Source organism: Elaeis guineensis, chromosome 1, assembly GCF_000442705.2.
Source record: "Elaeis guineensis isolate ETL-2024a chromosome 1, EG11, whole genome shotgun sequence".
NCBI classification, from domain to species: Eukaryota; Viridiplantae; Streptophyta; class Magnoliopsida; order Arecales; family Arecaceae; genus Elaeis; species Elaeis guineensis.
In genome coordinates, this window is record NC_025993.2 from 182,934,780 (window position 1) to 182,961,486 (window position 26,707).

At 37.4% G+C, this 26,707-nt stretch overlaps 3 protein-coding genes across 3 annotated transcripts; 2 read left to right on the forward strand and 1 right to left on the reverse strand.

Annotated features, from left to right (window-relative positions):
• The first annotated feature begins 1,756 nt into the window (after positions 1-1,756).
• LOC105040018 (hydroxyproline O-galactosyltransferase GALT3) lies at positions 1,757-6,923 on the forward strand. The gene is made up of 7 exons (XM_010916389.4): positions 1,757-2,646; positions 2,846-3,081; positions 3,162-3,440; positions 5,097-5,225; positions 6,091-6,267; positions 6,362-6,469; positions 6,579-6,923. Exons 1-7 carry the CDS (start codon positions 1,902-1,904, stop codon positions 6,783-6,785), a joined length of 1,881 nt encoding a protein of 626 aa, XP_010914691.1. The 5' UTR covers positions 1,757-1,901; the 3' UTR covers positions 6,786-6,923.
• A 1,495-nt stretch (positions 6,924-8,418) lies between these two features.
• LOC105040019 (WD repeat-containing protein VIP3) lies at positions 8,419-14,529 on the reverse strand. The gene is made up of 2 exons (XM_010916392.4): positions 14,034-14,529; positions 8,419-9,256 (listed from the first exon to the last, which is right to left on the reverse strand). The coding sequence occupies exons 1-2, from the start codon at positions 14,373-14,375 to the stop codon at positions 8,633-8,635; spliced, it is 966 nt and encodes a 321-aa protein (XP_010914694.1). The 5' UTR covers positions 14,376-14,529; the 3' UTR covers positions 8,419-8,632.
• Positions 14,530-20,598: 6,069 nt separating this feature from the next.
• LOC105040020 (dihydrolipoyl dehydrogenase 1, mitochondrial) lies at positions 20,599-25,980 on the forward strand. The gene is made up of 2 exons (XM_010916393.4): positions 20,599-20,925; positions 24,569-25,980. Exons 1-2 carry the CDS (start codon positions 20,674-20,676, stop codon positions 25,817-25,819), a joined length of 1,503 nt encoding a protein of 500 aa, XP_010914695.1. The 5' UTR covers positions 20,599-20,673; the 3' UTR covers positions 25,820-25,980.
• Positions 25,981-26,707: the final 727 nt, after the last annotated feature.

Here is a 26,707-nt window from a genome sequence, read left to right on the forward strand (position 1 = left end):
ACCAAAACACACTCCCGTATATCTTTAGCCCGCACGAACTGGGTCGGCTCAACTAGGACTGAGTCAACCTAGTTCTTAGCAATCTGCAGAAATCTCGAACAATGTATTTTCTGTTCTGTTTCTAATTAGTCGATTTAGCTGGGACTGAGTCAACCCACCTGGACTGAGTCGGCTCAGTCTGGCACTGAGTCGACCCACTTTTTGTGTCATACCAAAATGCCGGGACTCCTCCCTCTCTGGCACGTCCTATAACTTGGTCGACCCATTCCTAGACTGAGTCGACCCAATATTCTGAAACTATTCTTCCACCGCAGTTTTTAGCCCTTCCGTGGTATCTTGCTCCATCTTATATTCCCATGTATTCAGAGCTCCAACCAAGTCCTTCGAAGTCCTCGCTGCCTAAACCTCAAGTCTGTGGAAGCTATATACTGCCTCCACCCTAGGACAACTTCCATCCTAATGAACCAGGAGCCTATCAATCCAGCTCTGCTTGTGGTTACCTCTAAGGCTATGGGGCATCACATAATCTGTACAAAATCTATATATCATTTGCATGAAAAAGATTTAATACTTAAGGTAGCTCAAGACTTCACAATTGTCAAATTTAAGGAGGATCGGATGTATACAATCTCACCTTACATACTGAAAATCTGTTTCGGTTTGAAACCTAGGATTTCTAGGTTGCAATGGCACAATCTTATCTTTATCCAAGGCTCATCCTCAAAAAAGAGTTTAATATTTTTTATTTTTATAATAAATTTATTAATAGTTCTTGCATGTGAATGTGGCTGTGTGTTTACGAGGGAGAGAGGCACCTGTGCTTTTTGATATAGAGAGAGAATCGTTAATTATGTACATTTAAATTAACTCCATATTTTTAGCAATATTTGACTTCTAATGGAGGGGCAATAGCATTTGCTTAATTCTTAACCCAGCCCACCAAGTTCAAGGATCAGGAAGTGGCTAAGCAGGTAGTAAATTTGATTGGATTTGAGCTAAAAATACATAAATTAATTCAGATAAATACATAAATTAATAAATTTGAAAAACTCAAGTTATTGAATCGACACTAATGCTTTTAGTTGGTGGCAAAATGTCATCTTGTTGTTGCTAGCAAAACATGCACTTGACTAACTTTTCCTTCCAAGCAACAAGAGATAAATGAAATACTATCATACCTTACAATGTAACCTAAAATAAATGGCAGTCCAAAGTTAACCAACGAAAACTTTGTACTTCCTATATAACAAAAAACCTAAGACCCGAATCTATATATCACCAAAAATCTAAACGTTCCAGTAGAAGTTACCAGGAGAGAGTATTAACCACAATTTTATTCTACCAAAAAAAAAGCCACGATTTTAAACTTTTATTTATAGCAATTAATATAAAATCTTCTTTTTAAAGCTAGGAATTGTCCAAACGGGTGAGACTATTCTAATGTTCCCTCCGCCATCCTTTGCGTTTATGCCATGGAAAAGGGGAAAACAGACCGAGGCTTTCAAATGGTATAGAATCTAAAAACTTTCCATTGTTTGAACTATTGGCAAGGATAAGATCAAGTCTAAATCAACAAGATTGAAACTAAGCTCATCAATATGTTAACAGATAAGGTCAACTTGATTTTGAATTTGGTATATATCTCTTGATGTAAGGCACTGAATTAACTTGACCAGACCTGTTGCGACAAGAAAAGTAACCAGATCTTTTTTGCTGATTAATAGATTTTTCCATTAAGACATTACTTTCCTCCTTCAGAAGTTGGCACTGTCGGCAACAGGCCAAATTTAGTAAGAGAGACCGAGATTCCGCCCTGGAAGCCTCGTCTTTGAGCTGCAGCCTTTTTTTCCTTCTGGCTTCTTCTCTCCTTCTTGTTCTTCTCCCACCGATGCCAGTGGGAGATGAAGAAATGGACTGGCGGCTCTGTCATTCTCGCCCTCGCCCTTCTCCTCTTCCTCCGCTACGCCCTCCTTCCCTCCTCCTCATCTGCTGCCACCGCCGCCGCCGCTGCCTCTCCCCGCCGCCAGCCCCGCAGGAGCCGCCCACCACCTCACCCTTCCCTCTCCCCTAAACCCCACCTCCTTCTTTCCCTCCCTGGCCTCGATGTCCTCTTCCCTTCTCCCAATTCCACTCGCAGTCCCCAACTTGACCCCAGCTCGAAGCTCGCATGGGCCCACATGCGCCCTCTCCTCCTCCGCTCGGACGCCCTCCCCGCAACCGCCGATGGCGTCCGGGAGGCCGCCGCCGCCTGGACGGAACTTCTCGCCGCCCTCGATGCCGAAATCGGAGGAAAGGCGGCGCCTTTCGGTGGTTCCAATGCCGAACTCGAGAAGAAAAGTTGCCCCTTTGCGGTTAATGGCAGCGGAAGCTCGTTGGATATCCCGTGTGGGTTCGTGCAGGACTCTGCGGTCACGGTGGTCGGGATTCCCACCGGTCGGAATGGTAGCAGCAGGTTTGGGATCGAGCTCGTTGGATCTCGCCTTCCAGACGGCGAGGCGGAGCCGCCTATGGTTCTCCGTTGCAATGTTAGCTTAGGAGGAGATGGCCCGCTTGTGGCTCAGAATTCATGGACGGTAGAGGGGGGATGGGGAGAATGGGAGCAGTGCCCGGCGATTGGCTCGGCCGCCGCCAATAGCAGTCTCAAAGGTAACTTCTTGGATCAAAATGGGAACTTTTCAGAGCCTTAAAGAACTTTGAATAACCTTGTTCAGCTCCACATTGCACTCTAATTGTATTGTTTTTGGATTGATGAAACCTGATATATATTGAAATGCAAGGTGTTAGGTATTGTCATAGAATTGGATTGTTTTTTGATTAATGTGACCTGATATTGAAATGGACATAGTTGATGAGCTTGTTCGATGCAATGAGCAATTGGGCGAGAGCGGAGTTCTGGAGAATTTAAATGGGAGTCGGCCTGATGGTGAGAAGCCAGCTGAAAAATTAAAGCATTCTTCCCACCTGAGTGTTGGTTCCCCATTTGTTGAAGGGCATCCGTTTACTGCCACACTGTGGGCTGGGCTGGAAGGATTTCATTTGACAGTAAATGGAAGGCACGAAACATCTTTTGCATATAGGGAGGTAAGGAGTGGAGCTTACTTCCGTTAGTTATAGGGAGATGTTAGCTATAGTTTATTGATGCTGCATGTTTATATTTGCAGAGGCTTGAGCCTTGGTCAGTTAGTGAAGTCCGGATATCAGGTGATTTGCAGCTCTTGTCGTCCCTGGCTAATGGACTGCCGGTCTCTGTAGATCTTGATTTAATCGGTGATGTTAAGGTTCTCCAAGCTCCACCGGTTCCCAAAAGGAGGATTTTTATGCTAGTTGGTGTCTCTTCAGCTGCAAACAATTTTGAACGTAGAATGGCTTTAAGAAGGTCTTGGATGCAATATGAAGCAGTTCGTTCAGGCAATGTAGCTGTGCGGTTCTTAACTGGTCTTGTAAGTGAGCTCCACTCTATTTAAGATTTGTTGAATGCTCAAGTGTTTGAAAAAAAATATTAGGTTAAGTATCTGCACTTTTATTCATCAGCATTTATTGTGGATCTTTTATCTCCGTTTGCACAATCTTCATTATCTTTTACCACATGCTTTGTAGATTCGAATGTAGTTTATCATGAGTTGCAGTTGACAGACGATTGAACTGTTTAGGACAGTGGAAAAGTAGAAATTAATCATGGTCAATGAAAATAGAATTCTACCTAAGCGAAAGTTACTAGTGGAAAACAAGATTGCTTGAGGGCTTAACTCACATGCAGAAGATGATGCTCTTGCTGATGCTGAAAATATGCTGACATAATAAAAAATTGCTCAATGTACCATGAGCTTCACGTTGACAAAGTTTCCCATTTTATAAAAATTTTTGCTATTCTTTGAGGTCATAGACAAACCATGGGAGTACAGAGTTGATATTTGTAACTGCAATCCTGTTGATGGGGTCCAGCTAGGTATGAAAGGCATACTACATCAAGTTCTTTCAACTGGCTAGGATGTGTTACCAAAGGCATGACAGAATACCTATTTCAACTTACAAATCTGTTGGATGGGCCACATTACTTCAAGCTTTATAAAATTTAATGTGCTTTATACACAAGGCCGGCCCTGGGGTAGGTCGAACTGGGTGACCGCCCCAGGCTCCAGACCCTGCATTAATATTCCAATGGGATGCAAGGATGGTTTTCTATAATATTATAATAAGAAAAATAATTAAATAAATTAATGATGGGTTTTACACGTTGCTTAACGAATATATCTATAGAAAATTATTGCATGTAGATTAATTTTTCAATGATAATTAATGTTTAAAGTATATTAATTTTTAATAGAAAAGGCTCTATTTTTTTATTTTGCCCCAAGTTTAAAAAATGTCAGGGCCGGCTCTGTTTATACAATAACTATAATTACGGCAATATTATTTAATTTTTATTCATCTGTATTATCCGACCTGTTGTCAAATCCTTTTTGGAAATATTAAGCCTTACGTGATTCACTAAAGAGTTATCATTAATAAATTAAATAAAGATATACTGACACTTAACGTATTAACTGATATACATATGATTTTAATAGACAATAAGTAATATGTGTCATCACTCTTCATGCAATTATATGACGAAAACATTCCTTTACACATAACTGAGATACCTAATCACATCAGTTATTAATATGGTCTGAAGTTTGTAAATTAATTCTTGTTTCACGATTATCAAGGCCCTACTATTCAGTTAAGCAGGCTTTATTAGTCAAACGCTCATTATCCTGCAGGAAGCCTAAGTGCTCAATGTATGGGTCTCACTTCTGGCACTTATTGCTATATAAGAGCTTATTAGTAACATATGTAGATTTATATATTTAAATTGTTGTAAGCGAACAGAAAGGGGATTTTATTGTGATGTCATATTATAGTGTTCTTTGAGATGATTTCCCTTTTTTTGCTGACCTTTTCATCGCCAGCCCACAATCTTTTCCTTTTATACGAGGTAATCTCAGACCAGCCACGGCCAATATTATGCTACTCTCTCAAGCCAAGTTTGCACTTTTCATGATCTTTATAACAACTAGCACTGCTTGATGAGTTTATACATCTCCAACATGCAGCATAAGAACAAGCAAGTCAATTTGGAACTGTGGCGAGAAGCTCAGACCTATGGAGATATCCAGCTGATGCCTTTTGTTGACTATTACAGCTTGATCACTTTAAAGACAATTGCTCTTTGTATCCTTGGGGTAAAAACATTTTCTTGTAAAATATAAGGTTTTCCTCCTTACCTCTCAATTCATATCCTTTTGCAGAACATAAAACACTTTTTTGAAGGCTTGTTGGTGTCTGTAGTTATACATATTCAAGTACACAGCGCTACTATTCCATTTGGGTATATTTTTAGTAATGCTAATGATATAAAACTTATGTACATACACTGTACAATACATGGTTGTGTTAGTTCCAAAGCAAGCCACGAGGTCAACTGGAATCTGAAAGGTTTGACCTGACCTGACCTGACTTATTATTTGTGCAACTTGCTGATCCAATGGCCAATATGTACTTGCCTTACCATGTTAAATTTTTTCTATCAAAGGAGGCCAACCTATACCATCAAGGTTTCAATTAATTTTCAGATCATGCATATGATTGATGTTTCAATTTTACTTTTGTCCTCTGTTGTGTAAATTATTTTTTATTTGAAAACTATGCATATATAAACCTTGCATTTTTCATATTATTGCATGGTAGCTGTTAAGGTCACACCAGTAAAATGACATAAGTGAGGACACTCTTTGCAACTATAGTCGAAACTCAAGACCCATGTACCTTAGATACAGAGTTTATGGAAAAGGGTTTTTATTGTAATTATCAGGTGTTCTCTGGAGTTATTTGGTAGATATGAACTAATGGAAAGTTTTTTTTTTTTTTCTTTTTTTGGGTGGGGCCACAATTGTAATGATAAATGCCGTTATACACAAAATAACCTTTCAAATCCACTTGCAGTATTCCAGGCATGTCACTGCAAATATTGACCCTCAGGGCTTCAAGCAATTTTCATTTCATGCATATGATTAGTTCTATAACAGTATACTTCTTCAAAATTTGCAGACGAAAATTCTCCCAGCAAAATATATCATGAAAACAGATGATGATGCTTTTGTCAGGATCAATGAAATCCTTTCTAGTCTCAATAAAAGTGTTTCCAATGGGCTCTTGTATGGCCTTATCTCATTTGAATCATCACCCCATAGAGATAAGGATAGCAAATGGTTTATCAGTCAAGAGGTACATATACTCTTATAAAAGAATCACTAGTTGGTTAAATAACTTTTAGCTTATTGAATGGATGGATAACTTTCTTGGGCTCTCGTTTTTGCAGGAATGGCCTCATGATAAATATCCACCTTGGGCTCATGGCCCTGGATACATCATATCCAGAGATATTGCAAAATTTATCGCCCGGGGTCACCAAGAAAGAAATCTCCAAGTAAGGCAAGATTGCTTCATGCTTTAATGCATCTGAAATTTGTCTACAATAACTAGAAAAACACTTTTATTTTTCTTTTCTGTTGTTCTCATATTATATTGCATGTTAGCTATTCAAACTAGAAGATGTAGCAACTGGAATTTGGATTCAAGAATTCAAAAGGAGTGGTCAAGAGGTAAACTATGTTAATGATGATCGGTTTCATAATGCTGGCTGCGAGTCCGATTATGTGCTTGCCCACTATCAAGGACCAAGGCTGATGCTGTGTCTTTGGGAGAAGCTACGGCAAGAACACGAAGCAATATGTTGTGAGTAGTCTCTGCAAGTACCACATTTTTATTTGCTTGGACGAGGAGTGTGGTTAGGAGCTGCTTCGCATCATTCATGTGAGTGGTATAACGAAATGTTTCCTGATGGGTCCCTGCTGACGGAAGTTAAATTCACATCACGTTTAACGTTGTAAGCGCAAACATCCCATACTTAAGGAAGCCTGGTGTAGGCTATGAATTGTAGCAGCCTGTTCTTGTAAGCTTTAAGTCCCACTAAGCTGTCGATTTTATGTAGGGCCTGAAACCATGCTAGCATCATTTCTTTTGCAGCAACATCTGTATGTAAAAATTTATGGTTCTTCGAGTATATGATGCAGAATGTACAATGCGGAGGAGATCGCTCTTTGATTTGCATCATGAATCATGATCCTACTTTTTCCAAACTCCCAGTCATTTTGGCTATCATATAAATCACATTCAAACTCATTTTATGGATCCATTACACAGCAATTTACCAAGAAGAGTAAAAGTTACCACACAAATGCTTTTGCCTACGAATTCAAAATGTGATGTTTACACCAAAACCAATTTACCAGGTTTTGGCTTATCAAGCCTTCAACACCGGGGGATGCAAGGGGTGGCAATGGAGCAGAATGTTTATAAATAAACAAAAAACGAAAAAGGAAGAGGCAGAAGAAGAAAACTTTGGCCACCGCCTTGCAAAGTCTGCGTTTCTGACTTTTCAAGCTCTTGTTACTCTTATTCAATGCTCTTTCCCGGAAAGCTTGTCATTACTGAAAATCGTTTGGATGCTCCATTTCTCATGTAGTTAAGTTAGAGAAAGAATCTCGATATGAACCAAGAAAAGACCTTTATACATATATTAATAGATAACTTCTAGCTTGCTATGGAAGCTAGGTTGCAAGATAGATAAAAATACATGACTCCCATAGGTTATGGCTATAATAGAATCAGAGCATGTAGCTAATAAAATCAGCCTGGTTTCTCATCTTATATCATCTGCCTCTCTTGCTTCATCCTGCCTAAAGACGTTAGTTGGCCAGAACTACTGCGTTAATATGTAGAGCCAATATCAGCTTGAGACCAAAATGCAGTAATTTCTCAAACACCGATGGATGAATGCAAGTCCAAATTCTTCAAGGTTACAGTTGATTAACCCAACCAACGAATGCTTTGCAAATGCATGAACCCTGATACCACCATAAGCAGCTGCGGGAGATAATGGCAAAAGCCATCACTCTTGCAACCTTAACGAATAGCTACAGGTGGCCTCATGCATCAATTGCAATGTAGGATATTTCTCAAAAAAGAGAAGTGGCAGAACAGTAGCAATATAGGAAAAAAATTAGACACGTACAAAGATGAAATAATCATCAACTGGATAATGGAGCATGATATCCGCATCCAGTAGGCCTCAACTCTGCTGTTCATCTGGAGACGGGGCATAGGTTGATAAAGTAAGGCATTTTAACTCATGACAAAATTCCATATTTCCACATGAAGTAAATAAACTCATCAAGTGCATCAAATCACCATCATGGCACACTCAAGTAAGATTTCTACCACAGAAGGATTCTAATTAACAGTGCTAGGTGAAAAGAAATAGGTAAGATGACCTGTAGCTGTAAAACCCTAAAGCAACATCCAAGAAAAAGGTCATACTCAAGGATGTTTCCAATTTTCAGTCAGTGAAATTGCTTTAGCAAACAAACAGGTGACAGAGTATACACAAACCAAACTTTGGGTTTGCACTCTTCCATGGGGTGTCAGATTTTGTATGACAAAAGCATCAGTAAACCAGCTAGAAAATGAAACATGAACACCTTACTGGCAATGCTTCAGTTAGCAAACTCATGGTCATCATCCTGCAATATTATGAATAATCATACAAGGAGATGCTCTTGTCATCAGATACACTTGCAAGCCGCACTGCACGTACACCTGTCCCCCCAGGTGGCCGGAATGCTACACCCCACACCTGGGCCGAGTGGTTGGTCATTGTTTGCACTGCAGCTCTCATGCTGAGATCCCAAAGACGAACTGTCTTATCACTGGAACCAGTCACTATGGCCGCACCATCTGGGCTGGCATCTACACTCAGTACCCAGCTCACATGATCGGACATAGCTCCAACCATGCTCTTCCCATCTGTGTCATATATGCGCACATGAGTATCATCACAAGCGGTGAAAAGCACACGGGGATCCACTGGGGAGAACACAAGGGACCTAACTGGGCCAGAGTGGCCCTCAAGGTGGTGGAGGAACTTGGCACGAGCCACATCAAAGACAGCAATCGTTCCATCCATAGATCCGCAAGCTAATCGTTTGCCATCAGGACTCCATGCAACAGAGAGCACAAACTTGCCACTTCCAGTCCTATCAGGCCGGGCCCCTTCTGGACGTGGAACAGCAAGGTTGGCAATAAGCTGCCATGTTGAAGTGTCCCACAGCTTGACCGAGGCACTGCCACCACCAGCAACTGCCAAAACAGTACCCTGCAGGGAACCATTAATTTGATATGATTGTGGATTGAATTAATGAAAATTACCTTACCATGGATATTTTTCAGGGGCTGGGGGTGGGAGGGGGATCATATAGCCAAAATTTTGTCCAATGGAGGTTGCCAATAAAAAGGATAACATAACATTCAATACTTGAATTCAAAGATGAAAAATTGCCAGCTATTCAAATTCTACACTTGAGCAAAAAATGAAGTAGAACAATCAGCAGTTTATTTTTTTTATGAAAGAGCATGATGATTGTTGACCGGTTATATATAATTCTATACAGCTTTTTGGCTCATGATAAAACTTAAAAAGCATCAAGGGTTCATGAGAAACTATTCCAAAATTGATGCTTAAAAGCAGAACCATTGGATCAGGAATGTAGCTCAGATGTGTGAAGATAGCATTTCAAGCAAACAACGTTTCACACATATACTCAGTTCAACTCAGCCTGGCCATAGTCCCAAACTAGTCGGCATCGGCAACTTAAATCATTTTCCTACAGTCCACTTGGTTTAGGGCCATATATCAAATCCTCCCTTAATACTTCATCCCATGTAATTTTTGGTCTACTTTGACTTCTCTTTCCTTCTACATATATCCAATCATTCCTTCATACTAGTGCATCTCTCAGCCTAGGTTGTACATATACAAACTAACTTTTGACAGACAGAAGAACTATTTAAAGAAATCAAATAAAATCTACATATTCACAGAATTTTAAAGCAGTCTTCATTTTAACGTTTATTATGGTGGAAGTAGCACATACATCTTCTTTGTTTCTTAGGCACCACTATGGGCAAATGTTCCAGACAAGAATACAGCATTTTGTATTCTACAAACTCCAAAATAGGAGCAAATGACAGACATGATATGAGAATTCAAAAAGGTTACAGGACTGTATATTTCCCATAGAATTTAATAATAGTATGTAAGAAACAAAAAAGCATAAATATGTAGAACATTAATCTTTTTGGGTTGTACATAGAATCTTAATCATGGATACCAAAATTGGCACAACAAGCCCATAGATCCATAGAAAATTAAGCATCTAAATGATGGCCAATAATGATTTCCTAAGTGACATTAACTGTGCCTAGTAACCCATATCCACCCACCCTGGTGATCCTTCAGTCAATATGTGTGGAAACTCCACAATTTCAAATGGAGAACACTGGCAGATTTAAGTGTGGCCCACCACGAGCATTGTAAGGAGACACCTTATGCGTTCTCTTTCATGTAGCATAGATCAAAAATACCTCTGTCATATGCATGGCCTTGCAAAACAAGGTCATTTACCTTCGAAAATAGAGGTACAAATATTGTACGTTGGAAACAATAAAATATACAAAACCTGAATTCTGAAATTATTTATTTTGTTTCTAAGTATAACTCTAAGTATAGTTTACAAAATTCATGAATTATACTTGAAACCTACAATTATAAACCTTTGAATAATCTCTGCAGTCAATAACCTCACTCCTATAAGTTCCCGATATCATACCTTATTTTTGTCACACAAAAAAGATGTCTGTGAGTGTAAGGAGCAGCATTTCCAAACACCATCTATGATATTGTACATGTGCCAGCATATGCTAACATTACCTGATGACTGGACTTCATTGGACCAATGGTGGTGCCTGGCTGCCTGCATGTAGTTGGGTCACCGTGGTCCACCAGGCATCTGGACAGGCCCAGTAGCCTAAGCATGCACCCTAGGCAATCTATGCATCATGCAGTTGCATGCAGATTGGGCAGGATGATCAAATCTGGCAACCACAAGAATGTAGCAAGCTTTAAAAGCACTCTACCAATCACTCTCAAGTCTCATGAGGCCCCTCAAACTCTGCTCTTTGAGAAAAGTTTGAGAGGCATTGAGGCATACAATCTTGATGGAAATCATCCACTAGTTGGTCATCGGAAATGGATGGCAAACAGCAAGCGGCAAAAATCCTCCAACAATTAATAATGGCAGTTTATGTAATTTTTTTCCCTTTTTCTTCTCTTCTTAGCCTCCTCCATATACTTCAACTCCTCCTCCAACTTCCTCTATTAATAGCTTATATCCCTTATGCCTCCTCTTCCTCTACTTATCCCACACCCCCCCCCCCGAGAGAGAGAGAGAGAGAGAGACTCGATTCATCCAATTTTTGCATGCATTAGATTTTTATCTGACGGCACTAAAAGTAACCATTTTTTAAGTTGCACTTGATACTATTACCCTTTTACCTTGAAAAAATTAATATTTAGTTTGTATTAAAAAAATCTATATGTTTGCATAATTTTATCAAGAATATTAATGCAATAAGGGTAATAAAGTCATTGAATATTTAAAACAGTAGCTAATTAACACCATCAGTTCAAATCCCGATGGGAGGGGTATCCATGCAAAAACAAGATGGTTTGACTGGTATAGATGCAAATAATGATTTTTTGAGGGTAAATACGTAATAAGCTATATTTGTAAGGTTATATATATATATATATATATATAATCCCAACTTCTCCTTCCGTCTTGCACAACGATGCAAGGACTTGCAAATCCCAACTTCTCCTTCCATCTTGCACAACGATGCAAGGACTTGCAAATTTCATATGGTCCCCTCAACCATAAATCCATATTTACATTTAATTGAATCACTTATTTTGATTTAATAACATAAACATCAATAATTAATTCATATCAGATTTTTTTGCTATTTATATTATAAATAATAATTAATTTACTACCAAAAATATCATTCCATGAGAATGGGCATGCCTCCCATGTACGAGTTGAATCACTGTTCCTCCAAATGAAGGAACGACTATTCCAAAGAAAATGCGATTCCGTTGTTTATTACCATGTCAAACATCATAATGGGGCCAAAGTTGAAGTCCACATTCCATTCTAGTGCTTTTTCTAGCGAACCAAACATAAAGTTACAATATTACTTGGACCTTGTCATGGGTTCCAAGTGTCTGAGTATCCTCCATGGCAGCCTCCAAAATATGTACAACTATGTATATAGAGTCTAAGTATACTTAAGCCATTGTTATGATTCTTATCCAAAAAAATGGGGAATTGAAAAGGGAAAGGAGAGAGACATAAGATATCTAATGAATAAAATAATAGAATGGTCATAAGTTTGCTTATTGCCTAAGTTATTCCTAATGTACATCTAAGGTTATTAAAGATGAGTTAAGATACTTAAGTTGATAACTAACCATGACAACTTCATATTAAAAATATATTAAATTTCTCTTAAAGTGTCCAGCACTTGAAACAAAGAACCTTCCACATAATAGTCTAGAGAAAAGGGGCCAAATGTCAACACTTATGAAAATGAGGCACTTCAAAGTGGAGTATCTAACCATGTTGCTTGTCTCGTGAGTTCCAAGTGTTCAAAAGTGCTACACTTTTAACAAAATGAAATGTTTGGTTAAAGCAAGTAATTTCAGCATGTAAATATATATAGTACCCACAATTTTCTAACAGGGCGGAATACTAACTTTTGAATCTAACTAGGCTTCCATTCTTCATCTGCTTCCTAATGCTTCCAACTTGTTTACGATTTTCTTTCAGTCGAATCATTCTTTTTTTTTTTAAATCAATTTTATGTTCAATGACAAACATTACATCCAATTTCTTCAATGTATGTAGCAAAGAATTTAAATGATTTTTCTAGTGCTAACATACTATTTTTTTTAAAAAAAAATTGTTTCCTTACTCTCAAATCTAAACCAGTTCCCACCTTCTATTAGCCATAAAAGAACACCTCAAATGCAGATCAGTTCCCACTACCAAGTGCCAATCATCAAGTAAGCTGTCAATGGCCCAAGGATACAAATTATATTACCTTTTATGAAAAGGGCTTCATAATTTCCAATGAAGGTGGGATGGTTCTTGGCAATGCTAAATGCGCACACTCGATAGAGAACGTGTCTATTGCCACAAATAGGCCAGCTATGTAGTTAATCCTTGGGGTAGACAGCATCTTGCACCCATAATGAAGATTTGTGAAATAGTACCCTCAAGAGTGAAAGTCCATTCAACTCCATTCAATGGACCTCACTTGATCTAAACAAATTACGATCACCATACACCAGATCTGTTATGCATACAATAAGTACAAAAGAAATGAGAATATTTACATGTTTGCAAGGCATGCATAAGTGGAAAATCTTGAGATGCCATAATTTACATCACTGATATTTTTCTCAGCCAAAATGGTCTGAAGGTATGACCTTTTTGAGGCCTTTGACTCATAAACCACAAAAACGTTACAGCCAACATACTCTAGTTCCAAAATATGCCACACATGACTGTAGATAAAAAGGCAAAGTTTACATTCGTTCATGGTGAGAAGCAATGATGGCCAGATTGGGTGAAATGCCAATTTGCAAACCCGATCAAGAACGGTCAATGTTGAAAAGCACCGCTGTTAGGTTCCCAGAAACCCTACCGTACTGGGCTCCTAAATGATACATTTCTACAACTTCAGAACTATTTGCAAAGTCTCATTTTTCTTTTTTATTTTTTGTCCATGAAAGGAGATTCACAACTTCAGTCATATCTGACAAGAAGGACCACACATCGATCTATAAAAAAATTAATATGCTAGAACGAGGACTTCTATATTATTTTCCTTAATTTAAACTGGAATTAGAACTAGTGGAGGGGAATCAAGATCCATAGCACATCGATTATTCTACCGCTGGCATTTGGGATCATTCAAGAATGGAAAAGATAGAAGCCCTAGTCCTACAGAACATCAAAAGACCTCACCTTGGGGTCGAACTGCATGTTCCAGACCTCGGAGGGAGGGGCCTCGAGGGTGGCAATGGAAGCATTGGAGTCGACGTCGAACACCCGTATGAAGCTGTCGAGGGAGGCGGAGGCGGCCACAGTGCCGGCGGGGTGGGCGGCGACGGAGATCACCCCAAGAGCGTGGCCCCGGGAGGGCGGCCCGGCCGGGGCGAGCTCGTCGGGCCGCCAGAGCCGGACCGTCTCGTCGAGCGATCCAGTCATGAGGAGCGCCGGCCGCTCGTCCGTCGCTGGAACCCACGCCGCCGCCCAAATCGACTCGTCGTGGGCGCTCTCCACCGTTTTCAGCCCCGCGAGCTTCATCTCGCCACCGAGAAGGAATCGATCCAAAGTGAGAAGCCCTGGGAGTGGATCGTCACTTCTTCCCGCAGAAACCCTAGATTCGGGAGAAGGGGAAAAGGGGAATCCTGGATTTCGAGCTCGAGTGGAAAAAAGATCGATCCCTTTGTTCTTCTGCAAAACCCAGGGGCTTAAACCTTTCCGAATCGAGTAACCGCCTAGTGCGGTGAACGTACCTACCAAGCCACCGGCCTTGCCGGTAAGACAAGGCACGTTCCTTAGCACGACATCTCGGACTTCCATCCGAATCTCCTCTCTCTAGTGGTGGGTCCAGGTGGGATCATGGTTGGTGGTAGCAATGATAGGGCGGTCTGCGTGATCAGTGATTCCTATTCATCCTTGGTTCCGAGAAGTGCAGATGGAGCGGATATTATTCATTCTGATTTATTTTTATATTTAAATTTATTTAAATATAAATAAAAATTTAAATATTTAATTAATATTTATATTCATATTTATATTTATTAAAAAAAATAAATATAGATATGGATAAATAATTAATATAATTCGTATCTGAATATCTGATTTCATTTATAATACTATTTAATTTTATATAATACTTATTAATTTTTTAAAAAATATATATAACTATATTAATATGTTATTAATTTGATTTATCATCTACTTAATAATATTTTTGATTCAATGGTCATGAAGTATAATTATCCAACTTATATCTATATTTGTATCCATATTTTTATCCGTATCTTATCTAAAATAAATATAGATATGAATTTTTGTATCCGATTAATATTCGTATCTATCTTTGTATTCATCAGACAAAATAAATATGGATATAAATATATTGGTATTCGATTTGGTTTCAACCTACTTAGTTGTAGTAGGCAGTGCCATTAGATAAGTTAAGCGTGACATGGGAGGACTTAATGTATGTTACTATCATGTCTTAGAGAAACTATTACATAAATTAGGTCCAATGGACAAATCCAGATCCTAGAGCTTATGCATGATGGATAATAGGAATTTCTCATTTGATCTTGAATTGTTTAAATACAAGAGAATAATATGGCAAGTGACTATTAGACTGATCCATTGGACCTGGTCCTCCCAATAATTAGATCATGTTAAGAGCTACTAGCATCATACTGGAAGAAGATTTGAAATAGTGTTTGGCTAGATTACATTCGGGGACATAAAGGAAGGTCATCCACTTCTTTCAAATATATGGATATTTGTGAACTTTAAGCTACTCATATTTATAGAGAGACTAATAATATAGCTAATTAGATAGCATCCATGTAGCTAATCAAGAAGATCCAATTATTTGAGACTTTAGTTCAGCCATCTCAGCATGGTTTCACAATCTCTCATATTCTGACCATGCTAACTGTATTTACAATAGATATTAGCTACCTCAACGTAACAAAAGAAAAAAAAAAAACCCAACAAAAAAAAGGACAGGTGGAAATTTCCTGCTTACCAGAGGATTAATCATTAATTCTTTTATTTTAAATTTTATTCAACATAAAAATGGTTTTTTTTCTATAAATATTTTTTTGAAATATTTTTATTTAAATATGGTTGAGTCCGGTAACCTGTCTAACCAAAGGCCAGCCAGCCATGCTTTCAATTACCAGAGCATCAGAAGCCCCATAAAATTTGAGAGGAATAAATGCTCATTGACACATGGTTTAGTTTCTGGAAATTAGACGGGATTGGAGCTTTGATATGCTTTATTATGAAGACAATACATTGTCATAACAAGCAAATGGATGGAGTAGCATATGATTGACTTGGTAGACTTCAGCAACTCACTAGAACAACTCAAAAAGTAGTTGCTATCTAGCTTTTCCCCTTGCATCATTTATTCTATTATCTTATTAGAGAGTCCAATCTGAAAAAACCCTCCTAGTTAGAACTACCTGTGACATTAAACACCATCATTTATTGGCTTTTAAAAAAGACTAGCTTAAAATTAGAACTCCCTCTGATGTTAGGAGATCATTATGGAACCAGTTCATTGGTTGTTTAACGGAAAGCAAGACATCTTTGGATGGAAAATAACATCGCAGGATAGGTTTTCTTACAGAAATAGACCAGGTGTAGGTACCAAAATTAGGAATAAGTTGAGAAACTGGAAGAAGAAATTTTTTCCTCAGCAATTTTGAATGGTAGTAGTTCTTACGCAAATCAATAATGAAGCAAGATACATGAAATGGAATTTCATAATACTTTAGGTAATTAAGGCTGCCAAACTTTCCATTATAATGAGTAATCATTCTTTTCTCGATGCACTTCAGATAGGTTTTCCCAAACTTGCATTAATATTAGTAATCATTCTTTTTCAACACACTTCTACCAAAATTTGCTTAACAATCTCTTCAACAACATGGAGTAGAAAGAAGCAACTGATTTCCGCCAAGTCAACAATAGTTATCTACCTCATCGATTATTATCATTAGCTGATTCCCAAAAATTTAGTGGATGAAGTCAATTAGAAATTTGATGGTGTCCTCTCTCTTCTCTATGGCTATCTAGCTTCCCTTGGTAGGCAGTATTGGCGATCGTAAAGCATTCCTCTGTTGTAAAGGTGAAGTATACAGATGCCAGAACACTTGCAGATCAATCCATGCAACAAAGGGGCCAAGGGAAGATCATTAATACGCACGTAAATACACACATAGATCCAAGTAACCTATCCCTCAAGACGAGATAATAACCAGTTATTTAGCTAGATAATAGAAATGTTGAAGTGATTTGTAGGGATTTTTTTAGATGGTGTGTAAAATATATGCAACTTTTTGGAAGGTGGCAGTAGTAGACTTTGTATCCTACTTACTTCACGAATCAAGGCCAGAAAGTATTTCGAAATTACTTCTCTTGGAAAAAGAAAGAAAGAAGATCGGAATTAGTTAGAACCAAGTGCCTTCAACTATCAACCATTTGTGCACTATTATGGATTCTAGATCATGGGCGCAACTGAGTATAATAAAAAATAATTTTTTTACGTGTATACCCTCCTAAATATTTAAATTTATGTGAATATCCTTTCAAAATTTATATTTGTATGTATATCCTCATAAAATACTTATTGTGTATATATATTTTTCTTTTTTCTTATTTTTTTGCATATGTATCCACATCATTTAACGCTGTTAAAAAATTAATGGTTTAAAATTTAAATGACTAAAATATCTTTATGGATAGATGTGCAAAAAAAAAATTATAAGGATATATATAAATAGCAATTTCATGAAAGTATTCATACAAATTGAAATGTTTAGAAGGATATACACACAAAAAATTCTAATTTAATTTTTATCTATTTCATCTAGATGGATACAGATCCTCTTACTCTACAATGTAGTAATATATTACATAATATAACAATACGATGATGATATTATATAATATTTTATATATTAAAATATTATATTTTATTTTATTTTTATGCAAGATAGGATGATTATGTCCATCTTATAACAACATGATATACCTTATATATTTCACAAAAATATTTTTGATAAAAAAAATTTAAAATAAAATTATATATTCTTATTATTACATAATGCCCAAATCCATAATTGTATCCATTCGATGCAAATGTACAAGCTATTCATTTAATATCAGGTTTAAATACTTTTCTTCGAAGTATATTACTATATATTAGAGAAAATATGGATGGTTACAATATGTTTATTTTTTAGATAAAATAATTTTGATCTATCATTTGATAAAAAAATTATTTTATCTATATAAATTAATAAATTAAATAAATTTATTGTTTTAGTTGTATATGTTAATTTTTCTCTATTAGAATAAGAAAAGAATTAACAAACTAAGAAAGGTGTATTTATGTTAAGAGTTTTTTCGTGTATACCTTTTCAAATATTCAAATTTGTATGAATATTCTCATAAAATTATTATTTACATATATATCCTTATAAATTTTTTTTTTTACATCTATCCATAAAGATATTTTAGTCATTTTAATTTTAAACTATTAATTTTTAATAGTGTTAGATGATATGGATATATATGTAAAAGAAAATATTTTATGAGGATATACATATAGATATCAATTTTAAAAAGATGTTTATGTAAATTTGAATATTTAGAAAGATATATATGTAAAAAATTATAAAAAATAATGATGTATCTTAATTTTATATAATCTCTGAGATTACAAGATTTATAAAACCAAATGTTTGACCATGCAACAAAACTTTATCAAATCCCTGGAAATGAAGAACCGGAAATTTCTACATCGAGTAGAATTTTCAAATCTCTTGGTTCTTTAGACATCTAAATTAGCTTCAATTCCCATAGAGTGGTTGCATGTTGTAACCGCTTAAGAACTTCATAACTTCTGGGGAATTTTTGTCAGAAAATTGATGGTTAGGCAGGTGAGATTAGACATTGCCCCGATCTCCGCTCTCCATTCCTTTGCATTATGTAAGTACCATAGTATCAAGCATTGCAGCTAAGAGAACCCCATGCTAAAAAGTACATGATCTCCCCTTCATATTGCACTATAACCCATGGTAAAAAAAAAATCTGGGCTCAATAGCTTCTCCAACACTAGTATTTGCCAATTCGATTTGTATTTTATTCATTATAAATAGATTTAAATTTAGGCTAAATAGATTCGATTCATAAATAAATCGATCTATTGAATCTATTTAATATCTAGATCAAATTTATATTTTAAATATCTGATCCATTTAACATTTTTAATATTCAGATCAGATCGAGTCAGATAATTCATTTAATTTATTTTATTTATTTAATTTATTTAATCTTTTTAAGATTTATTTAACTTGTTTATAATCTATTTAGCCTAACAGGTTTCATCTATTTAATTCATTAAAATTTATTTAATCTATTTAATTTGTTTAACTTAATTTGACTCATTTAATAATATGTTAAACAGATTGAGTCGAATTATCTATTTAATAAATAGGTCAAAATCAAATCTAAATTTTTTATCTATTTAATAAATAGACCAAATTTAAGTTGATAATTTTTTTAATTCAACTATTGATCAGTATTCGATTCGATTCGATCCGATTACCACCCCTAGCATTAGGTCTTGCTCTAATTTGAATTTTAATGATAGGAGCTTCTTAAGATTTGATGGGAATCTATGACCACCGGGGACTTGTTGCTTTGGTGGTATAATTCCAATGTATGGAGAGGTTTGAAATTACGCCAAACATATCCATAGAGAATTATGTTAAAATTAAAATAAAAACTAGAGCCAGCGAGGCTAGGTTATTCATGTTTTTCAAGTGATCTCCTAAGTGAATTTTCCAAAACTTCCTCGTTCGAGTCCAATATTCTAGTACAATATTTGATCAAAAATGTAACTAGGAATGTGAAAGCATTAAGCATACATATGATGTTTCCGCTGAGATTTGCTGAGGTTGCAACCTATTCTTATTGTGGACCGACGGTGCATATGAAATACCGAAAATGCCAATATAATGGTACATCATTGCGTCGACTAAAAATGATTCTGAAAACCTTGCATATTTTTTTGGTTCCTCTCACATCGAGAGTTTGTAAATTCAGAAGTAGCTCCATGAAAAGATGGCAGACCCTCTAGATTAGTGTTTCTTAAACCTAGATTTTCGAGATGAACCATCTCGCTCATCTCTTTCAGCAATTTTATATGGTCTCTTACGCCATCCAAATCAAGTACCCCCATTAAAAATTGTTCAGTGCGATCTTTGAAGACGCCCAAAAAAAATTGTTGAGGTTTGGTAAGACTTTGATGTTGCTATCTGCCGTTGATTTCTATGAGATTTCCTGATTGATTTATCATGGATGAATCACCTCCCGGCAAAAGCCAAAAGGGGATGGGGATGATTGGGTTTTGTGAGGACACCATTTTCTTGGAGAATTCTCCGACAACAAGCTCATCCACCCACTCCCAAGTTTTAATTCCCCGCCACTACCATCGCCTCACCCCTCTCCTTCCAAAGGTAAAATGGACGTCTGTTATCTGTTCCATCAGACGGCTCCGGCGTCACGAAATCCATTGTCCACCGTTTCCTATAGTGCACGTCAATTGATCCAACGGACCAATTTCTCCTACACGTGGCAAGTAGACCATCGGACGGTCGACATTCCATGAACCGCGGCGATGGCATTGTGGTAAATTCGAGTGCGCCTCTTAGCCGCTTGTGTATTTATTCACCAAACTGCCATCGCCCTTCAGTTCAGTTCTCTCGCTCTCAGTGGAGGAGGAGAAAGAAGAAGAAGAAGAAGAAGAAGAGAAGGCGGTCGCGGAGAAGCGATGGCGATGGTGAACTTGGCTAGGCGGAGGGCTGGCGAGCTCGTCCGGCCGGGGGTGCTGTGGGCCCCCGCTCTTTACCGGAGTTTCGCGGCGACCGCGGCGGAGGAGAACGACGTGGTGGTCATAGGCGGCGGGCCCGGGGGGTACGTGGCGGCGATCAAGGCCGCACAGATGGGGCTCAAAACCACCTGCATCGAGAAGCGTGGGGCCCTTGGCGGTACCTGCCTCAACGTTGGTTGCATCCCCTCCAAGGTAAAACCCCGAACCCCTCTCTCTTTTTACCATCGTTTCTCTGATCCTTCTTCGAGCTAGGGTTTCTCTTTTTTATCTCATTCTTTGTTTTTATTTGATGATCTGGATCTATTCGATGCTTGATTGGATTAAATCTGCTTACCTTTTTGGATCTGCAATTCATTTTCCCCGTTTTTGTTCTCGTATAGATGGCTTAAAGTCTTGATTCTCGATTCACGGATAGTGTTTGTTGTGATTTTGAAAGCGTTTCTGGAGCTGGATATTTGATCTTTCCACTTCCGAGTCTTAAAAAAAAAAAAAGAGAGCCTGAGGTTTAGGCCACATGCATTGGGTGATATCGATTATGTAGATTTTTTTTAAAAAAAAATATTTCCATTTGATTAGTGTTTTGGAAGTTTGTAGATTTGTTTGACCTCATCGAGGACCATTTTTATGCGTGTGCTGAAGGGAGGGCGAGTATGAGGGCGCGTATATTTGTCTTAAATAAATGTTTGTTTGTAGGTGAATTGGGAAGCAGCATGCTAAATCCTGGAAAAGAAAATGATCACTTGTTTACATCGATCATGAGCAATTTTTCTTTGACTGGTGAACTATATTATGCTGATTTTGTCTCTGATCCACAATCCTTGTATCTGGGAGAATAACATCAAAATTTTTTAAGTAAATGCACTTTTAGGGAGTTTAAAATTGAAATTGAGGCCTTATTATAAAGTAAAAGATATTCAAGTGTGATTTTTTTCTTCATCTATCCTTGTATTTATTTTGCAATATAATGCAGGGAAAATCAAAGCAACTGTAAGGCTTTTGTGAATATGTGGTGCAAGTAGGAATATGGGTTTACGAAAAAGCATTTTAGATAACATGAAATAACTGCATTGGTTGAGGATAAAGTGCAGGAAGTTTGATTTTGATGGTATGGGCCTGCCTAATTCAGGCGGGAAAGAATATTTATGAAGGATATGCAGAAAACTTCTGGTAGCCCTTAACAGGAATGAAGGGTGAAGAAAAATTTAGAAAGCCACCCCTGTAGTTGGTGTCAATTTTTCTGTAATTTTCTTACAATGCCTAATACAGGGGTCAAGAGAATCAAGTTGCTTTTTTGAAGGGTTTAAATTAAAAACTAATTGTACTTGAAAGAAGACATAGGAGGTTAAAGATGAAATATTCTAACGAATATTTTTTATGTAACACCAGCATTGGTGTTAACTTGTTTTCATATCTAAAAAGATAATTCAAATATAATGGGTGTCAATCTAATCTTTCTTACCAGCATTTCTATGTGTTGATCAAGTCAAATTGGTTTCGTTGTGCTATTGAGAAGCTAAGAAAGGGGTAGCAAAACTATTCTAGTGGAAAGAGAAAGAGCCTGAAACATAGAATATGGAACATCTTAGTTGTGAGGGTTACTTTGATTTGTGATGAAGGGTCAAGAAAGAGGAGGAGAAAAACTAAGAAAATGAGAATGAGATTCATGATCAAGGATTTGAATGAACTTGCAATTGCATGGACAATTTGGTAGGAATGAATGCTGAAGCACTAAAATACATATACACATATTGACATATATGTGTATATAGAACTGCATGTGTATGTTTGCATGTGTCTATGTATGCATCTATGTCTCTATTTATGGTTATGTGGATAAGTTAAATAGAGGATCCACTCTGTTGGTTATGAATCTTCATATTTAAATACTTAGGAATAAAAATTTTGTTTGGGTGTCTTATGCATGCATCAAATGGATACATAATGGACAATACTAATAAAGTTAATACACTAAAATACATTGTAGGTTGTAAATCTTGAGAATCCAAATTGTTGATCTTAATCAAAAAATCCGAAGACACAAAAACCAAAATACCTCCAATATTTCTTCTTCATCTCTCTCTCTCTCTCTCTCAGAAGAAGAAGAAGAACAATGTGGGTTCTTCTAAACCACAAGTCAAATTAAAACATTGTGCACTGCCAATAAAATTATCTGATGTCTAACTGCATCATATGAAATGTCCAAAAGTGCTGTATCATGTTTAGCAGTGTGGATTTTCAAATTTAGATGTTCAATTATTAATGTTGCACGGGTAGGGTTTAATCTTCTTAACATGAAGGCACTAGCGCAAATTTACTCCTGTTTGTGCATGTTATAGATATTTTGAATGGTTAGATATATTTAGATAGACAGATAGACAAATAGATAGATAGAAGATTCACCTATATTTATACCTATGATATTTGAAAAATTTATGAGCATATATCTAAAATTCCTCAAGTGAGGATGCATGATTTGTACACTGACCTGTTTGTAATAACTTAGTTGGTCATGTTGTAGTTGGTTTGTTGTTCTTGACTACTTGTCTTGTGTGAATTTCCTTCACTTACATGCTGTGCTGATGTGATGTGAATAATTATGTGCCATTTAGTGGTCATGCCTTGAGATTATGGAATTGAAATAGAGGTTTCACCTATTTTTAACCTATGGTATTTGGGATGGTTAGATGCATAATCTAAAATAAGTGAGACTGCATGATTCATATCGTGATCTGCTTGTATATAACTTCCATGATCATGTTATAGTTGGTTTGTAGTGTGTATGAATTTTCTTGACTTACATGCTGTGTTGATATGATGTGAAAAACATGTGCCATTTTGAGGGCATGCCTTGGAATTATGGAATTATAAATAATTAAAGTGCCAAATTGACAGAGAAAGAGTGTCGTCATGCCAAACAATAAAGATTTGACGTGAAAATTTGAGCCAACTATTGTGGCATTAGATTAGTTACAATAATATAGGTGATTGGCAGTACTAGTTACCACATCAATTAGTTTGTTAAATGTTTTCATTGGCTTATGAAGAAATGTTAAACACTTTGGGTATTTCTTACTGGTATATCCAACAGAAATAAAGAAGATAAATATTAATACTACTAACTTGTGCAAAACATTTTATGAATTGAAGGGAGACATTACTGGATAAGAAGAAGATGTTTCAAATAAATCAATGAACTGTAACTAACCATGGATGAGAAAGCAATGGGAAATATGGGACTTAATTGTGGTCTAGTAGATGAGTTTCATGTTGTATGGGCCTATTGTTAAGGATTGACTTGGAGCCTTGACCCTGCGGTTGATTAACAACTGCCAGTATTCAGTATGAGAAACCCACAATATTTCTCTGGAAGTTGTACTAGCTCATGAGAGTGAATACTAACTTGGAGAGAAAACTGGTGTTAAGAACTAGTTAAAGTAGAATAGCATCGTAGGATATGGTAATAGGAGATGCCTCAACATTACCTGAATTTGACAAAAATATGATTTGATACAAAAATTATGATGGGTTAATCTGGATGGAATCAACTACTAGATCTTAATTCTCATTATCAGGCCTCTGAAGCAATTGAAACCATGCCAGGTAAGTCATCTTGCGCCGGTGTTTCATGACAAGTATATTTTTTGGGCTTTGGTGCTATACTACCATCAATTTGCTCATATTCATTTAAAACTTTGATAGGTAAGGCAAGCTAGTGTTGTAAATAAGAAGTTTCCGGATGAAGTAAATGTTGTGAGCAAGCTAACTGTCAGATTGTTCTTGTTCAAAACTTCATTTATGACACTGGTTTACTAGTCTATTTTTTCACAATTTTCAGGCACTTCTTCACTCCTCTCACATGTATCATGAAGCCAAGCATGCATTCCCAAGCCATGGTGTCAAGTTTTCTCAGCTTGAAATTGATCTTCCAGCTATGATGGCACAGAAAGACAAAGCAGTCTCTGGTCTCACCCGAGGAATTGAAGGCCTTTTCAAGAAAAACAAGGTAAACTATGTCAAAGGCTTTGGTAAGTTTGTTTCCCCCTCTGAAGTATCTGTCGACATGCTTGAAGGGGGAAATACTGTTGTTAAGGGCAAGAATATCATAATTGCTACTGGTTCTGATGTCAAATCCCTCCCTGGAGTCACAATTGATGAGAAGAAGATTGTTTCATCCACTGGAGCTCTATCTTTATCAGAAGTCCCGAAGAAACTGGTGGTTATTGGTGCAGGATACATTGGATTGGAGATGGGTTCTGTTTGGGGGCGACTCGGTTCAGAGGTGACTGTTGTTGAGTTTGCACCAGACATTGTCCCAACCATGGATGGAGAAGTTCGGAAGCAATTCCAGCGCATGCTTGAGAAACAGAAAATGAAGTTCATGCTTAAGACAAAGGTTGTTGGTGTTGACACATCTGGAGATGGGGTAAAACTGACCGTCGAACCTGCAGCTGGTGGAGAACAGAGCACACTTGAAGCTGATGTAGTTCTTGTCTCAGCTGGTAGAGTCCCATTCACAGCTGGCCTTGGGCTGGAAACTATTGGTGTCCATGCTGACAAGGCTGGAAGGATCACAGTTGATCACCATTTCATGACAAATGTGAAAGGAGTATATGCTATTGGAGATGTGATTCCCGGACCAATGCTTGCCCACAAGGCAGAAGAGGATGGTGTTGCATGTGTAGAGTTTATTGCAGGTAAGGAGGGCCATGTGGACTATGATAAGGTTCCTGGGGTGGTATATACACATCCTGAGGTGGCATCAGTTGGTAAAACAGAGGAGCAGGTGAAGGCCTTGGGGGTGAGTTATAGGGTGGGCAAGTTCCCATTCCTAGCGAACAGCCGTGCAAAGGCCATTGATGATGCTGAGGGCTTGGTGAAGATACTGGCTGAGAAAGAGTCTGACAAAATACTGGGAGTGCACATAATGGCACCTAATGCGGGGGAGCTTATCCATGAGGCTGTGCTAGCGCTGCAATATGGAGCTTCGAGCGAAGACATAGCTCGAACATGCCATGCACACCCAACTATGAGTGAGGCTGTGAAGGAAGCTGCTATGGCGACATACGACAAACCCATTCACATATAGTGGTCGCTTGCTAGCTCGTGAACTTGCTAGATTTGAAATAATTTTTGGATCCATTAACAGAAAACCTCTTTAATTTCTTATCTTGTTTATTATTGTTGTAAGCACTTGTCTAAGAGATGTTGCTCATGTTTCATACGTTATGTCATTTGCTTTCATTACTATTTCTTCTGGAATCAGAATAAAAGTAGAGAATTATAGAGTGAGACAGCTGCTACGGTTCCAAGAAAATTCAGTAAACACTGCTTCAGGACACACATTTCCATTGTTTAATCTAATTTAATTTTGGTTACAGTGTCCTCTTTCCTTATATTTTTGGATTTGGATTATGGGATGCTCAGCAGATTAACCTGCGGTTTGGAATGCTCTTACTGGTTTTAGTTGTGAGTGCTGAAAATGTATGATATGAAGACATTTGTTCTTATTCACAGGTTTCATCATCTTTTGAATAAAACTAGACGCAAGTTAGATCTGTTGTTTGCCCTTACTTCATCGTGGAATTATCAAATTTACTGAATGCATTTTCAGCATTCTTGTTCTGGGTTTAGAACTCCAATTTGAATGACTACTGTATGGGTACCAGTCTTCTGACTCAACTTTTACCTCGTTTCATTTATAAAGTGAAACTCTGGAAGATGTGAACCTTTAAGTTCGAGGTCTCAGTTGGGCTAGTTTAGAGCCTGATATGCTTGGTTGTGAAATGATCATTGGCAACCTATATGCAGCATTTCTCATTTTAAAAGCTTTTGTTTCCCTGCTGGCTTTTTGAGTGTTGGAAATTTTACAGGTGGCCAAGCAAAGAACTTGCTCACGGGTTAGCACTTGTTCACATCAGAGAAGTCATTGTCTTCTGTACGGCCGCAGGACAAGATTTTTATCTCCGGGAGGAGC

Coding starts and splice junctions, on each gene's coding strand:
- LOC105040018 (XM_010916389.4), top strand. CDS start 1,902: ATGAAGAAATGGACTGGCGGCTCTGTCATTCTCGCCCTCGCCCTTCTC. Junction 3,082..3,161: donor CATCTTTTGCATATAGGGAG/GTAAGGAGTGGA, acceptor TTATATTTGCAG/AGGCTTGAGCCTTGGTCAGT. Junction 6,268..6,361: donor AATGGTTTATCAGTCAAGAG/GTACATATACTC, acceptor TCGTTTTTGCAG/GAATGGCCTCATGATAAATA.
- LOC105040019 (XM_010916392.4), bottom strand. CDS start 14,375: ATGAAGCTCGCGGGGCTGAAAACGGTGGAGAGCGCCCACGACGAGTCG. Junction 9,257..14,033: donor ACATGCAGTTCGACCCCAAG/GTGAGGTCTTTT, acceptor GGTTCCCTGCAG/GGTACTGTTTTGGCAGTTGC.
- LOC105040020 (XM_010916393.4), top strand. CDS start 20,674: ATGGCGATGGTGAACTTGGCTAGGCGGAGGGCTGGCGAGCTCGTCCGG. Junction 20,926..24,568: donor TTGGTTGCATCCCCTCCAAG/GTAAAACCCCGA, acceptor CACAATTTTCAG/GCACTTCTTCACTCCTCTCA.